The 18,045-nt window shown below is 41.3% G+C and overlaps 1 protein-coding gene across 2 annotated transcripts in view; it reads left to right on the top strand.

The window, feature by feature from the left end:
- The window catches only part of foxp4 (forkhead box P4), a 135,772-nt gene that overhangs the window by 60,813 nt on the left and 56,914 nt on the right, over window positions 1–18,045 (top strand). For both annotated transcript variants that reach the window (XM_034314289.2, XM_034314287.2), the window contains exons 3-4: window positions 2,587–2,676; window positions 17,682–17,804. In XM_034314289.2, the coding sequence (XP_034170180.2) occupies window positions 2,587–2,676; window positions 17,682–17,804 (213 nt within the window). The remainder of the gene's footprint in view (window positions 1–2,586; window positions 2,677–17,681; window positions 17,805–18,045) is intronic.

Raw genomic sequence — 18,045 nt, forward strand, 5'->3', positions numbered from 1 at the left:
AGTTCAGCTTGATGTAGCACAGAAGCACTGAGGCACTGACCACACATTTTTCTTAGTCTATCAAGCACGCCCATAGAAAGGAGCTGAAAAGGCCAAGAAGAGACAGAGATCACCTCAAGATAATAGTTGCGCTTATTAGCAGCATGACCAGTTTATTAAGAAAGTGTCATAATCAGTGCTGTAATTTGGACCAAATTAGCCTTTATTGTTGCCAGACCCCATCTAGTCCCAGGCCACCACCGGTGTGTGCCTGTAGATGAGTGCCTAAGCGCACACGCATATGTGGTCATATCTGGCGAGGATATTTAATATCCACCACATGCCTCTTGTGTGTGTGTGTTTGTGTGCAGCTGGACTGGCTGAGGCTAGACTGGGAGGTGTTTTCAGTCCACTTTAGTTTATAAAGCCTACTACTGAGGTCACACTCTGACAGGACATGGTTCCTGTTCAGTTGTACGGAGGGGCTTTTTCAGGGTGTGGGTGGGTGGAGGGGGTGTATGGGTGATACATGTGTGTGTGTGCATTATTCAGTTGCGACCTCAGCAAAAGTAACAAGTGCTCTTGGTACAGCAGATGGTTTTCATCATGCAGGCCATACATTTGATTGCATGATGGGCCTTTCTGTCTCTCTCTCTCTCGGTCTCTCTCTCTCTGCCACTCTCATATTTTTTTTAAAAGAATAAGCATCTTTTATATAGAGGGCAGTGTTGTTAACTTCACAATGCACCCACCCACACACACATAAGTGCTTTTGCAATTGATATCATGATTAACTCAAACAGTGGGTGTCAGATATTTTAAAGGGACTTCATTACTGTTCGTGTAAATTAATTGCTTACATCAGGGAGTTATAAAAAAAATAAAAAAAAACACCATTTAGGTAATTTAGTTCATCTCCCCTATTTAGGAGACCTGTTGCATTCCATTTTAAGAGTTGCTGTCTGGCATGTGAGCCAGCAGTATATACCATGGCAGACCTGAAGATCTGGTGCTGGTAAATTCACCAGAAACTGTATCTCAGAGTGTCAGGTTAAAGTATAATGCTTACTCTTTTTTTCCCTATGAACTGGTGGTCTGGCCCCACTTTTTTTCATAAATCAATATTTACCATGTAGCCTTCCTCCCTCTCTTTGGAGCCAGGAAGCAAATGTGCATCCTGATGGTGCTCTTCAAAAAGTATGCTTTGCCCCCTGATTTACTGCCGCCTGGTGTTTTTGTTTGGAGAGGCATGTTTTGCCGTTGGCCCACTGCCCCCCGGCTTGGTGTGTTCAAACAAAAACAGGGTAACTAAAATTCCTGAGCTCAGACGCAAACTGTTCAGACACTAATACCCTGTTCTGCTGGGACAGGAGTCAGGATGGTGCTGTACAGGTGCATTAGATAGACAGATGTACATACAGTATATACACTCTCAGAAATCAAGACACTAAAAAAACTTTTCTATCTTGTTGTGGTGGTACAATCAAGGGTACATCTTTTGTACCTTTAGTATGTATGTTTTACCTGGGGAGGTGCATGTGTTGTGCCTTTAATTAGCTTTTAGAGTAAAGCTAAATCAGTGGTCCTTAAGGTCCTTTTATGTACCTTAAATTATTTTTAAACATATATTAACATATAATGGTTATAATGGAGGAACATCTGTGAAACCTAACACAATAAATGTTGCAATGAATGTAATTTCTTCATATTCATTTTGGTCTAAGGGGATGCAAACTTTTGCTCTCAACTTGCTCTCATGGTCCTGTCATATTAACACCCTGGTGAAGAAGGCCCAACAGCGTCTTTACCACCTTAGACACTTAAAGGAATTTAAACTGCCTTCTAAGATGCTAAGGAACTTTTACACCTGCACCATTGACAGCATCCTGACAGAAAGCAACACAGTCTGGTTTAAGATAAGCGGGCTCTCCAGAGGTTGGTGCGATCAGCTGAGTGTACCATCCACACTGAGCTCCCTATCTCCAGCAAGCAGTGCTGGACCAAGACCTGGAAGATAGTGAAGGACCTCAGCCATCCGAACATTGGACCCTTCTCTGTTGTGGTCAGGGAAGTGCTTCCACTCCCTGAAGGCCATCACAGAGAGAATGAGGAGGAGCTTCTTCCCACAGGCCAATTGGGCCCTCGACCAGGACAACACCTAGGACTAGAGCTTGGACTTGTTTGCACAGCATGCACAACACCTACATTCCTGTTAATATAACCATATTACCACATATTTATAAATATTTATTATTTATGTTGGCAATTTCACTACAGCCTCATGTTGCACAGCATTATATTGCACAAACAACTGCACATATCTGCCCTTTATTACAAATATAGTCAATTCTGTTTGTCATCTATCTTTTATATCCCTTACATTATATTTCTATATCTTTCCTTTTCTAACGGTATACAAGTAAATTCTGGCTTATGTAAATTCTATTTTATGTCACGGACAGTCGGAAAAAGCATTTCACAGCACGTCATACTATGTATGGTTGTGTGTGTGACCAATAAAGTTTGAATTTTAATTGAATTTGAATTTTTGTGAGAGAGAGAGAGAGAGAGAGACTCATCACTGTCTGTTTTCTCCACTGTTCACAGGCTCTCCAGGCAGCACGCCAGTTCCTTCTTCAACAGGCCACAGGACTCAGCTCGCCCAGCAGTAACGAGGTCAAACAGAGCCCTGTACAGGTGAGACACACACACAAACACACACACACATCACAAAACACACTTCTTTACAGACATCTTTTCTTTTATCCCACTTCTAATTTACTCTCCCAGCTCAGTATAAAACTCAGCAAAAAACTGTAACCTAGTCTAATTTCCACTGCCTGTTACAGTGCCTTTGTTTTTTCTCTCTTTCTCTCTCGCTCAGTGATTCTGTCTCTTGAGCTCTCAGTTCTGTATTAAAAAGCAGTCAAATGAATGTGTCTCTTTGTACTGAAGAGCCACACAATAGGCAGTGCTTGGAGACCAAACACAATTCCCTCTGTGAGCATGAGGTTAGCTGTAGTGCAGGATCTCCTTCCACCTGACCTTGTACATGCTCACACAGTGTGTGTGTGTGTGTGTGTGTGTGTGTGTGTGTTTAAGTGGGACAGAATAGTTCAGTAGCTGTGAAACTGGGTGCTCTTGACCAAGGCATGGAGCAGCAATCTGCCGCTTACTTGAATTTCTTACTTGTCTCCTATAACTCTCATCAAATTCCCCACCTCTCCTAAACCTCTCCTAGAAGTGTCAAGTGTCTCTCTATTAGCTTGCCGTTATAGAGTTGTGTGTGTTGATTGGACTATAATGTTAGTCACAGTGAGAAAAAAGATTTATACAGGCTAGGTTTAACACCTTTGCTCTAGTGTCTGATTGTGTGTAAATGTGTTTTAGCATGTGCATACACTGTATGTGTGTGTTACACATGACATATTACATTCAGCCAATACAGATAACTGTAGAGCCACAGTGCTAACAAAAACTGTTGAACGACACTAAAGTAAACTGCATGGATGTGTCTCTGTGTTAAAACTGATCGAGACAGAGAGAGACCACCTTCAAACTAGGAGTAGGAAAAGAGGGAAAAAATTAGTCAACAAGGTGAAAAATGAATGGGCGGGGAGTGAGCCAGTGAGCAAAGTACTGCTCAAGAGCAGCCTTCAGTTTTTCAAATCATCAATAATCCTGCGGGGAATGTGGACTGACAGTTTAAATGGCCGTGTTGAGAGGTTTTCCCTTCAGGGTAATTAACATTATCAAGGAACAGCAGGTTACCTCGTTAGTGGCGTGCTCATTTAATTAACAAACCACACTAATTAGATTGAACTCCAGGCCGGAGTTTGCTACAGCAGGCATGTCGAGTTAAGGCAAAGTGAAGAAGGGGTGAAAAAAGAGACAGTTTTACAAGACCTCTCTGTCACAGTTGCTCTTTGTGTGAGTATAAGCACAGAGAGTTCACATATGTCAGAAAGATAGATCTGTAGTCAGTGGTGGTGGATTGTTAATGATTAATCCCTCATTAGATTCATTAGTTTCAAAGCTCTACACATTAAAATGTAGCGACTGACTGTACTGTACTGGCAGGTCTAACCTCAATAGCACACAGCAGTATTGTATACACATAGTATATATCACACTGGTCTGCAATTTCTCCTATTATATCTCCCTCTTCCATTTACACACATCCAAATCTTTTTATTGGAGATAGATTACTGTCTCATTTTTAAACGGCGTCATTATATCATTGACTTTATAGCTTATGAGTAAATGCAGTGCTTATTAACCTAAAGGAGCAGTTTGTAATTTGAAATTCCTTGCAACCTGCAAGGCAAGTCCCGGTTGCACTGACAAGTCTTGTCTCCTTCCCCAAACTAGCCCACTCTGTTAAAATTATGAATGATTAGGATGCACTAAAATATACGAACACTATTTATGATGTTTAGTAGCATGCAGGTATAAAACTATAGGTTTTGTTTTATTGCGTATATGTGTCATGTTGCTAAGAGATAGTTTTAAGCCTGTTTAAGAGCATGTTGATTTTTACAACAGGGTAAATTCAGACAGCTATGGCACCGAGGCTGGGAAATATCAAATTAATATCAAATTAAGTTGATATTTCAATTAAAGTAGTGGACATAAATATATGCTAAATGTAAATTATTGACTATAACCTTGCTAACAACCATACAACAAAACAAAATTTTGCAGTTTACATCATTTTCAAGATGAATGCTTTGCTATACTTAAAACCAGAAGTTTCCTACACAAAGAGCCAAACTGCAAATATTGCATACAAAAATATCTTCATATACATAACATAATTTGACAAATTATACCATACTGACAGCACATGCTGTATTAGATACACTAGGGTACATATTTAGGTAATGAAAACAACTTCAAACCAAACAAATTGCATAGTAAAGCCAGCTGAGGTAATTTTTAGCTGTGTAGCTAGCAACACATCTTTAAAAGTGAATTTAACATCCTTAACAGTGTCCTCAGTGAGGTACGAGTGACATGTAAGCTATGGAAAATGTAACAGCATAAAGTCAAACCATTTGATAGCTGTGCAGCTATACTGTCACATGCTAATCACAAGCTCATTAACTTGGCTAACTCAGGTGCTTAGCATAGAAAGAACCATTAGCTGACTAGGAACGTATTAGCTACACTTACAACCTAAATAAACCTAACAAATTTTCCAATATCACACCATTAGCGTCTAAGTAATAGTTGGTACCAATAGCAGGTTAACTATGTGGACATAGCATTTTATTTATAACTACTTTTGTAAAGCCTAGCATATTCTTTTGGCTTTTTGGCTTACCTGTCTGAGAGAGGCAACAGCAGCTCAGGATGTTTTGCTTCTTGCTGGTTTGAACAGCTTTTTAAACAAATACATCTGTTTGTTTCTGTGAGTCCTTCTTCATTATTCGCCAGGTTTGTCTGGTCCTTTTAAGCAGCCTGGATGTTTAAGTGAATTAAATGCTGTAATTTAAGCAATCATTCAGTCACAGTTAGGGTAAAGTGTAAAAGTTGTGTGACCTGGCCATTTGAGCGAGGTGTAGGAAAAAAGCACACATGACAGACATTACACGAGTCAGCCAACAAATCAGAAAATGGCTGCCACTCGGGTTAACTCCTTGCGGAGCATTTTCAGTGATGCAAGTGGAGCCTAAAGAATAATAATCTTTTTGCTGCCTGATAATTAGATTTTTTTACCCCCCTCCTTCCTCTTCTTTTCCAAATGAGATAGAAGTTACATTAGCCAGCCTTTTGTCTGATTGTTCCATATGATTTTGGCAAAGTCTTCCCTCAGAGCTGTCTATGTGTTTTATTTTTATTGATTTTTCTGAGAAGCTTTGTCCTTAATATTTGTCTTTGATACACTAAACACACTATTTTCACACTATTGTAGAATATGACCTTAGCTTGTTTGTCAAATATAAACTAAAAATCAAGGTATTGTATGTGCCAGTATGTGTTTTCATGGCAGACGAAGTGTGTACAGCGTGTGTCAGGGTTGAACAAACACACACACACACACAGATAGACATATAAAAAACACGCACGTGGCTGCAGCCACATATCAGTTGGTAATTGAAAAGGGAAAAAAGTCCTCTTTTCATGTATTATTGAGGCCCTTATTTAATTAAAAAAAATGAAAAGACTCATTAGAGACATGCTAATTAGTTTCCTTCTTGTGCGTGTTAACAGAGGAGCTGCGTAGCCATCGCACCATTGTGCACACAGAGTGCCACATTTAAATGAGCTGATGGAGAGATGTGTGTCGCCAGCTGGCACGCCTCTCCCATCTTCTGCATCCCCCTCTCCTTTCTCTTCTCGCTTTTTCACATCCTAGTTCACTTCTTTACTGCTGGCCAAGCATGCTGTGTTTTTGTCTTATAGTGTTGCTAATATGAACTTTGAAAAGTACTTTAACCCTGCTAAGTATCTTGTATCTTTGTTTCCTTTTTGCTTTCCTTTTTCTTACTGGTGATCCAAACACTTTTTGGAAAAGTTTTGTTATGGAGATGTCCACTTTGGTCCAAGTTCTGTGAAGTGTTCTTCACTGGCATTTTAAACCCATACAGAGCTATCAAGAAAAGCTATCCGCTGTTGATATGCTCCCATTTCTCTTGAACTTTTGGTTCCTGAAACGTCATTTTTTTTGTCCATTAAGTGGAAGTGCTTACTTGGAACTTTTCTCCTTATTTTTTTTTTTCTTTTTCACTGGTGTGAAGAGAGAAGGGTTTAAAAAAAAGACTGACGGAATGAGAAAAAAGTGGGGAGGGTGATGAACGACAGAAGCCGTGGAGGGAGAACAGTGCAGGGCAGCAGTGCCCGTTTCGGAGTTTGGGCTCCAGTGCAGCCGAGTGTGAAAGTCCATTTTTTTTAAGCTGAAACATGAGTGAAATGTGCAATGAAGGCCAGTCGATAATGGGGCTTTTATGCTTCCCCCCACCAGCGTCAGCCGCTTCTCTTGTGTTCTACTGGAAATTTTTTGTCATTTTTATTCTGGGGCAGTGGGGCGTTAGATAGAGGCACAAGGGTGTGTGTGTATGTGTGTGTGACGAGCAAGAGACTAATGGAAGAGGGAGGGGGGAGAGTTTGAGGAGGAGGTGGAAAAGGACGGGGGGGTGGATTTTCCACTTGAACTTGCTCTGCTCAGGGCATTCGCACAAGCGCTGCTTTTACATTTGTCCGAACGCTGTCACAAAAGTGCTCCCTGGACACTTCAGAACGGTTGCATTCCTCTCCCCTTTCTCCCAGTCGTGGATCCCTCCAGTGTCTGGCTCTCATTACTTTGTGTAGCTCTGCTTAGCCGGCCTACAGCACTGCTACACACAGACAGGCCCCACAGAAGTGCAGAAAGACTGCAGGATCGAAAGAAAAGTGGTTGCGGATTATTTTGGGACAAATTAACCCCTGAAACGGAGAGGGACGTCATGCTTCATGACTCTTTTGCCCGGGAGTTTGTATTTATGGATCCACCTGGTCCCGGCGCCTGGAGCCTTTCATCACGGCCGTTATTAACATGACAGCGGCGCGTCCCACTCAATAGAGACCCTTCACTCTCCACATGCTGGCTAATATCTCCAGCCTGTTTGAAGGTAGCGCTGTGATGCTTTAAAATCCCCCCTCCTTCTTACTGACCCGCTCGGCCTTCCTCATCGGTTCCACCTGAGCAATGTGACCTTCTGGCCTTTTCTTTCAGGATTAAGGAGGGACTATTTTTTCAAAGGAACAATGGTGGCATTTTGGCTCTCCATCATTGGTATTTTGGGATGCTCATGTATGAGTGAGTTTGTAAGAACTCAGTAATAGCAAAGAAGTTTTTGTGCAAGGGCTGTAATGTAAATGAAAAATATGCAGGAGAGTTGGAACTGAAAAGCACTAGATTAAATAGTAAAAGCATGGAAGGAATTTAAACCAGGCTACTTGGTAAAAAAAAAAAAGATGCATCTTTTTTACATCTGAAAGCTGTTCATTTCCTAGAAACTACTAATATGCATAATCAACTCATAAAATCATTCCTCTCTTTATATATGTGTCATCTAATGAAGAATAAAAAACAATAAGGGAAAAAGGGATGTCGCTGAGAATAGCAGTCCACTTTAGAGTACTAGATCTAACGTTAAAAAATGCAAAAGTCACGATAATAGTAGACATTGGCATATTTTTAATAATATTACTTTTTTATGTTTGCCATTTAGAAAGCAGTTTTTAACATTTACTGTAAAATTTAAAAAGCAATCATGTGGATTGATTAGCATTAGCAAACCACAGTCTTGCTAACTAGTTTAACTTGAATCCATTGTTTGTGAGGCTACCTGAATTTCTTAGCTGAATGCTTTTTTATAACTATTGGCTGTCTAAGAAAGCTAGATGGAGAGCAAGGTTATTTTCTTTACAGAATTTTGGCTCAGTTCAGGCAGCTTTGTGCTGCTGCTAACTACAACATAAAGAGTTAAAGCTTACAGTTAGCACCTCTTCACCCTTTCTCCCCCTGCATGCCCATCTTTGCCTCCCACCCCATCCCATCCTTCTTAGGCGTCTAGCTTCTTTTTTACATCTAACACGTTTGGTATTCCCCTGCACAGTGTTGTAACAGCAGATTGTACAAATGAGATGTGACGGCTTGTTTACCGGCCAGAGCCTAGCGAGGGGAGGCTGATGAGGGTTAGCGTGAATAAACAGATCATAATGCCTATCAGCACAAGTAACAGAAGAGAAAGAGGGAAATACCAGGAAGGAGGGAGGGAGATGGAAGAGAAAAATGGGGTGAGATTTGGTGTGTATGTGTGTGTGTGTGTGGGTGTGTGTGTGTGTGTGTGTGTGGGTGTGTGTGTGTGTGTGTGTGTGTGTTCAGCAAAGACCAGTCCTCCTTCAGTGAAGTGGGTAATTCTTTCTGACAGGGATAAACAGCACTGGGATGTTGTACCCAATGTGTGGCACCAGGGTGTGTGTGTGTGTGTTTGTGTGTGTGTGTGAGAGAGAGAGAGAGAAAGAGAGAGACTCCTTCTCCAGCCATTTCCTTGTCATTTTTTCAATTATCCGCTTCCCCCCGGAGGTCCCTGAGCTCCACCGGTGAGCTTCAAGACAGGTCATTTAGATGGAGTGTGCTGTTTATATTTTGATTATATGTTCCTTTCTCCTCTATCGCTCTCCATTTATTGCCAGTGCAACATCACAGACACAAACACACACACACACTCAAATACACACTAGTATCAGCTAGGCTCAGGGGCTTGTTAAAACAGCGTGCATCGGGGAGAATTACTCCGACAATGAATTCACCCTCTTGCTATGGAGCATGCCACAGAGGCACAGTTGTATTCATTTCCTCACCAATATCTGACAGTTTGCATCCACCCTGTCTGGAACAGCCTGCTTGTGTGTGTAATGTGTGTGTATGTGTGTGTGAGAGGAGACCTCTGTGCGGTCTGTGTGAGTTGTTGTGTACTCCTTAAACTCAAACACGATTCCGTCATAATTCACACTAGATGTCTAGGCGCAACTCCTTTGCAGTCTTTAAAGCACAAGACCTTCATGGCCTTCTCTAAATTCACCAACTTTAAGCACCATTTATCAGATTTTCCCCCACTTTATATGGACGAGCATATTATTCCTCTCCGGCAATAAAAAACCTTTCAAGAACTCAGCCAGTCCCAATTACGGCTTTATGGAGCTGATTCGCCACGTCTGTTCAAAGTTTAGCCGCATGTTTTTATGCGCGCTTGCTGCAGGCTTTTTCTCTCCTCTTTCTCCTTCCTTCCCTCCCTCTCCTTTTTTCTCTCTGTGTGTGTGTATGTGCTGCAGCCCTACGTGTGATAATTACCCCGTAATGTGGAATGGCAGCGAAAGCTCTAGAGGATGGAGATGTATTCATCATCCATTTATTTAAATACCATAATTTAGTGTACCGCTCATTACCGCTTGGCTGACCTTTTCTGAAGAGAAGGACTCTCGTCATTCGCGTCCCTACGCCATCATTCACCTTACGATTTTTTTTCTTAAATGAAAATAAATCGAGGCAAAAAATGAGGCATTGTCTCTGTTCGGTGTCAGCTCTAGAATTATTGGCACCCTTGGTGAAGTTGGTTAATGAAGGTCCCTATCATTAATTATCTTAATCTCATGCTGGAAATATGAGAGGTCTTTTTTTACTTCAACCTTTAATTTAAAAGAAAAAAAAACGTATTAAAATCTTATAAAAAATAGTTTTTTAACAAAACAACACCACAATCATTGGCACCAAAACTTGATTCTGTGATTTTTGTTTGGATTTGGAAGCATGTTTTGGATCAAGGTCCTTCTGACCATGACCCTGTTGTAGGTTCTTGGCCAGAGGCAGCCAGATTTTCATTTAAAATCATCTGGTCCGTTACAGAGTCCATGATGGAAAGTATCGTAACAAGATTCCCAGATTCACCACCATACTTAATAATGGGGATTAGGTTATTTTTTACATAATCATCCTTCTTTTTTACACCAAACCCACCTTGAGTGTTTGTTGCCCAAAATCTGACCACAGAACCCAGTTCCAGTCAAAGTTCTAGTGGTATCTAGCGAACACCAGGCACTTATGTTTGTGGTTAGATAAATATCTTTTGGCACGCCTTCCAAATAGTTTGTTGGCACAGAGGTGGTGTCTGATCGTAGATTTGGAGACTCGGTGCTACCAAAAATCTACCGTCTTCTGCAGCTGAGATTCTTGGAGAAATTTTTGCCTCTGTAACCATTCTCCTCACTGTGGATGTGTGTGGTGGAAAAATACCCTTGCGTTCACTTTCAGGCAGATTTATTACAGCTCTGATTGTTTTAAACTTCTTAATTATTGCACTGACAGTAGATATGGGGGTATTCAAACACATAGCTATTTTTTATAGCCAGTGTTCAAGGTTTTTATCATTTAATGTGCGTTCTCTAATCCTTCCCATGTTGAGGAATGACTAAGGGCTTTTGGCCACTGTGTCACCTCATATTTCTACCTTAGTGAAATAAGAAGTCATGGATGACTACTGAAGCATTCCACTTGATTGAGCTTTAAAAATATAAATAGCAACAATTTTCAATTACTAATTCTGTTCATAAGAATTTCTAGGAGTGCGATTAATTGTAGTTTTTGGTTCAGTTTTTATTTTCTTCAATTAACGGTTTGATTTCTCACCTATTTTCAGTGTGATATTTTTCATGTTTTTTTTTTTTACCAACTTTTGCAAGGGTGCCAATAATTCTGGAGCTGACGGTGTCCACTCTCTTTAGGTTTTCTCTGAGATTGGGACTAAATTTGCTGTAAGAAACTTTTCATATAACATAATAAAGTAGATTATTTCCAAACTTAGCCTTCGTAGGGACAAAATAGAGAATTTTGGACCACAGGTTTCAGAAATAATTCACCAGCCGGAGTCTTAGCCCACACTGTGTCCCTACTTTTAATGTTCGCTATTTTTTTCTTTAACTGTAGTATGAATTCTAATAGCTGAATCCTCTCTTTTGAGTGGCGTCATCATGACAGCAGCGTGGATTATAATTTTGTGAGCGGGCATTATGAAGCTGCATACATTTGCAGTAATGGAATATAATAGAGTTGAGCAGCGCAGTAGGGACGCCGTTCAGAACTCTTTTAAGAGCGGGCGATTTCAGCTTAATGAAAATGAGCCTCTTGGCACTCGGACGGCCCATTGTGCCAAGTAGTGATATATTTAAATTGTACTTGTCAGGAAATTCTCTTGTTCTGAGTTTGACCTCTATATAGAAGCAGGCCATGGCAGGATCTGGACACAGTGTCCAGCTTGGCGGGGGTTTGTACGAGCCTCACGTCGTTCTCCGGGCGTCTTGATTAATAAGAGTAGATCGGATCGGTGTGAGGAACCGTAATTCATCAAGGACATGAAAAAAAAAAAAAAGAGGACGAGATTAGAACTCATTGAAATGCGCGCTCGGTCTCCACTTCTTACTTTATGACCCTCTGGGACGCATCGCTCTTCTTCCTAGCTCTCGCTTTCACTCTTTCTTTCTCTCGCTCCCTCGTTTCCCCTCTCCTCCCTTTGTTAATCAGTTAAACTTGCTCTTCAAACAGCTCCTCTAATTACTGTTCCTCGCTCTCTGCAAATGCCCGTCTCCCCTGCTGCTGTGCTTCTCCTCCCACATTCTCTCTCTCTCTCTCTCTCTTTCTCTCTCTCTCTCACACTCACTCTCTCTCTGGATTGGAGTTGACCTCTGTAGTGTGCTGTGTGTGGACAGGCCTGGTGAATCTTAATGGCACTGGGAAGCTGCAGAGGTGCCACAGACGCAGCCTCATTAAGAGACAATTTGAGATGCTCATAGAGATGGCTCGAGGGGGTGGTAGCCATCAAACACACACACACATTCTCACACACACACACACACAAACACTCACATGAAATTCATATACCACTACATTTCCTTTTGTGGACTTTCATATAGTTTTATACAAATGTTTTTGGCCTGTTCAGTGTCTTTAGATGATTCCTGATGCATAATCTCAAAAATTCCACTTTTCCTCCACATATATATTGTGTAAGCCATCTCCTCTTTTATAACGTCCATCTCCTCGTTTATAACGTTGCATGTAATCATTTGATGATCAAACCTTTCACATTTGATGGTAAAATCAGGGCCAAACTAAAAACTCGTAAAATCCTCCTTGGTTGCATGGTGCATCAGGAAAACCCTAAATCTCATGACATAATGATCTGGCTCTCATGCTAATGGAAATGCTGCTCGTGCTAATGGAAAAACGTTCTCCAGCACCAGCACCTTGTCAGTCTACTGTATGTGTGTGTGCCCTGATGTAGCAGCATGTGTGTATGTCCTAACCCTCCACCAGATCAAAGCCATCTGTTGTACTCGGTCTAAAGGTGGACATAAAAACAGCAGTGATAAAAGTGCATGACCCCCGCCACTCACTGCAGATGGCTACAGATTTCACGCTACTTTGCACACATACACACAACACGCTCCTGTCTGGAACCCAGTTGCTGCTTTTATTTACTTTCCCACCAACCTGTTGGAGCTGGACACACATCGAGGCGCATACACACAGTGAGGAGAGCCAGGCTGTCTTCCGGTGGGTCCTGCCAGCCCACGGCGGCAGAAATACAGCACTAAGCACAGAGGTACACACACAGAGCACCTCTAAAGCCGTTCTTTCTCTTCTTTCTCATGACGAATGTCTTTTGTCTCTGGTTTGAAACTAAAGCAGAGGGAGAATTCAGCTGTGATGATTCGCACCTAGGTTCTCACTAATCTAGCGCCCGTCTCTCCCTCTCTTGAAAAAAAAAGCATTCACTGCAAAAATGGAAGAAAAAGAAAGAGGGCAAAAAATTAAATTCATTTAATAAATGCCTGACTTGAAATGGTTGGAGGCTTTTTTCAGTCTCCTCTATTACGAAGCCTATTCAGCTCGCGAATGAAAGGGCGGGGGAAGGGGGGAGAGAAATCATTTGCGTTGAGAGACAAAGCCGAACGAAAATATAATTCGGCATTGTGCGCGGCCCTTTTTGTCGGGCGGCCGTCAAGCAGGCTAATGGCGACGCTTTTCGCATGCAAAAAAAAAACAAAAAAAAAACAGCAGTGTCGAATTGCACATGCCGGCGTAATGGGCTCGCCTTTGTGGGATTAGATTATAGGGGCAATTAACGGCGTCAAACCTTAACAACTCTGCATTCAGGCGCGCTGCGATGGAAGGTGTTATAACTCCAGTAATTATTGTGCCCCACAACTGGAAAACGTCAATGAACGTGTGTATCAAATAAAATGTATGGCGCAGAATGGGACACCGATGAGGGATTAATTACAGGGTTGTGTTTTGCAATCCAGGTCGCAGTGACAAGCGGCGAATTGGCGCGATGCCAAGCGTCTGCCATGCTAGAGCACTCCCACCTCCCTCCCGTTACCTGAATGTCATCCTGTGCTTTTACACTCAGACCCACACAAACATTCACGTACATATCTCTCCATCCCAACTAGCTTCCACAGGGTTTTCTCAGGCCTTTTTTTTTTTCCTTATCTATCCTTCAGTTACTCTCTTTCCACTGACATACCACTGGAGTTTGTTCAGGGAACTGGTCCACATTTCCACCAGGTCGCGAATCGGACTGTTGCGTAATCATATGTGGAGTTTCATGACCCAAGATGGAGGATCCTATAAATCCTGTATTCATAATGCACTATAAAACGTACTTCTATCAAGTAGGTACATGCATAACACCTAAGAAAGCATAAGTCTAGGAGTGTATAACTATAATATCATGATAATAACACATTATAATATTTATATAGTGTAATGCACTACAACGCAGGCTCTGGTGTAGCAGCTGTACCACAACGCATAGTGCAGAGTGTCTTATAATGTATAAAAACATTGTTATAGAGCATAATAATATTGTCTACAGACGTTAGGTGTTATGTAGAGTCATACGTTCATGCTTTTTCAGGAGCATGTGGGCATAAAGTAAATAAGAACACATGCATGTATCTGTTAATACTAAATGAGCATTTATACAGAGTCATGCCTGGGATCACAAGGTGTTATGGATGCTATATAACACGTATAATATACTACATATATAATGCATTATAAATACAGGATTCCTAGGAAATGCTGCCAAAAGATGTATGTTTGGCTTTGAAAACATATTTTACTATCTAAATTCAATTCTTTCATAGATTCAAATCATCTATATGTTGACTGTGTCATTTACTATGCTTAGGCAAAAGGTGACGGATATACAGTCGCTACATATGTTCTGTTTATTATCACGCCATTGGAGGACAGTTGCACTAGATTTTCAGCAGTGATCTCCAAACCACAAAACGGCTTGAAAATAACTTTAAATTATTATCATGGTGATGTCCCGAGATCCTGCTTCTTCACCAAGACAAGCAGTGTTTTGGTGCTGAAACAGAAAAGTCGGCTCTTTTATGTTGGGAATTGGAAAAGCATGGAATTGTTTGGGATTAGATATATACACGTATACACACACACACACACACACTCCTCTCGGTACCTTGCTAAGATCTAATTGGAAGGCACTTGAACCCTTTGCTTGAAGTCACTTAGCAAGGCTGCCAAACCTCCTCCAGGCGACTCTCTATCAAAACGCCTGGCACCAAACACATTTATCATATTTAACCTTCGTTTAATAGCAGCCAGACATCACCATCAGAGATATGATATCATTTCGGAGCGGTGAGCCTGGACTTGCCTGAAGTTGCCGCCGCCACAAGCGTGATAGAGCGGCTCCGCATGACGCACACTTCCACTTGAAGCACACACACACACACACACACACACACACACACACGCGTGCGAGCATCCTACGAGCTAAGGGAGTGCATAATGTGGTCTCCTCTCCCCTTTTCCCCTTCACTGGAGGGATTTCATGATTGAGTGTGTTAGGTTATGGATGACTCGTTTGATCACGATATGCCGGGTTTACAATAAAGGATTGGACAAGGCTCGCCGCACGCACTCTCCAAACTGATAACCACATGCGAGGGAGCCTTTATCCTCTTCTCTTAGATAGAGAGAGAGAGAGAGAGAGAGAGAGAGAGAGGGAGAGGGGGGGGGATAGGGAACAAGTGTGTTCATATTTACCGCCCGTCTTGTTTACAAAGTCAAATCAGACCTTTACAGATTTAATTTGCCACTGACAGCTTTCTCTCTCTCGCTCTCTCTCTCGCTCTCTCGCTCTCTCTCTCTCTCTCTCCCTCTCTCAGCCTTTGAATACATTAACTGCATGCTCAAGCATTGCCTCAAAACAAATGAATCCAGATCAAATTTGCAGCCTTCCTGGGTTTTCTTTTCTTTCTTTTTTTTCTAAATCCCTGTTGTGTACACCATTTAGATAAATGTATATATTATGCGTATTGTAATTTGTTCTCATATTTCGGGCTTCAAGCAGCTGTCGCCTGTAAATAGCTTTATTTTTATTGAGCAGTTGCGGAGAGATAATCAGTTATGGCCCTTGAGCAGTAAATAGGAAAATAAATGGGACCCCGTGGAGCGGCTAAGCTGTGCTCTGTGTGTGTGTGTGTGTGTGTGTGTGTGTGTGTGCTCTCACACAATGATGCTAGCATTCGAGGAAGCATACCACAGACGTGCTTCATACATGCTTTTCTTCTCTTTTTCTTTTTTCCTTTAATTCCAGCCCGTTCTCAAAGTTTCTGTTTTCTCTCAGCCTCTCTCTCTCGCTCTCTCTCTCTTTTTCACTCACTGCATATTTGGAATAAGATAATCATCGCTCTGCACATTTTAACGCCTCACTGTCATTGCGCAAATTGTGCTCTCTTTTCCAGACTGTTGCTAGCTGTTTCCTGATAGCAATCTAATCGAGTTGTTTGTTATTTTTGACAAAGGCTCGATTCTGTCAGTAGCAGCTCATAATAATGTGCGTGTGTGTGTGCGTGTTGAAGTTGTTTGGTTCAGATAAGAGTTCCTAGCCAAAGGAATATTTGCTCAACGCGTTAAGTGATTTTTTTTTTTTTTTTTTTTGAACACCTGACAGCTTTATGACAACATAGCTTTATGGCAACAGCATGTTGTTCTGTTAGTGTCAGTTATATTGTTCATAATAAATGGATGAGATGGTATACAGAAAAAAAAAAAATGACAAAACAGAATGTGAGCTTGCCAGGTGAATCTTAAAAGGTCTTCACTATGTAGCGTCTACAATTGCATTATGTTACACGCTATGCAGCTCAAATCTTGGGCAGATATGAAACATTGAAGTTTGAGGGGGAAAAATGATATTGCATTTATGAGATAAACATGTAATTGTTGCTATTTAGCATTTTTTGGAAGGAGTCTCCAGTGTCAGTGCTTTCTAACTGTCAGGCATGTGTATATGGACGCAGATGCAAGTATACGAGCTTTATAGAATGTAACAATCAAGACAAATACATAATCCAGAATCAAAATCAAGGTGCAAGCAAGAGTCGGGCGATCAGCAATTGACATGGACTACGGCAGGCAAGAGAAAATCGAGAAAACCAGAAACGAGATCAAAAACCCAGAAAGACAATCAATCAACTGGTATAATAACACAGAGTGTATACTTCACAAAGTTCAAGTGTAGTGAGGGTGCTTATATGGTTGTGCAGGTGACTGAGTCCAGGTGTGTGTGCAGTCAATAATCGGGTGAACGTGAACATGAGAGAGTCCATAATGGCTGTGAATTGTAGTCCTCGGTGGCCATGTTTGTAGTCCGTGCTATACTCTGGGAGTTGTAGTTTAATGCCGACTCCAGCGTTGACATGACAGTAACAGTCAGAGATAAAGTTGTAAAGTGAAGTTTTCCAACACAGAAACATTTTCATAGGTCTCAGAGCAGACATTAAATGTTACTATAAACAGATAAAATTTACGGCATGTCATTCCTTAATTAGCAATAAATTGCAGTATAAGAGGAATAAAAGACGTCAGATCATGCTTTTTATTGGAAAATTTTATTGGTCATTGATTATTTTCCTATAACAGTGCTCCCTGTCATGTTGCATTCCTTATGTAGAACAGTCCAGCATCACTGTATACTAAGAAAATAAGGACATAAGCACTGTCTGAATGAGTGTACACTCTCTCTCTCTCTCACACACACACACACACACACACACACACGCACACACACACACACGCACACTCTCACTGGTTGTTTCTGTGTGTGATTGGTCAGGTGCCCGTGTCCATGGCAATGATGACCCCACAGATGATTACTCCTCAGCAGATGCAGCAGATTCTTTCACCTCCACAGCTGCAGGCACTGCTCCAGCAGCAGCAGGCCCTCATGCTGCAACAGGTACTATACACACACACACACACACACACACACACACACACACACAAACAGATACATGCATACAATCAAGTAAATATCATACATTCACAAAAATGAATCACATACAGAATCACATACAGTTACACACACACACACACACACACACACTATCTTTTAGGGGTTTTCTTTTTTGGTTAATTGCAGTTTTGTTAAAAAAAAAAAACAAAAAAAAAAACTGTCAGCTATTACTATCCTTGCACAT

This window comes from Pangasianodon hypophthalmus, chromosome 20 (assembly GCF_027358585.1).
Source record: "Pangasianodon hypophthalmus isolate fPanHyp1 chromosome 20, fPanHyp1.pri, whole genome shotgun sequence".
NCBI classification, from domain to species: domain Eukaryota; kingdom Metazoa; phylum Chordata; class Actinopteri; order Siluriformes; family Pangasiidae; genus Pangasianodon; species Pangasianodon hypophthalmus.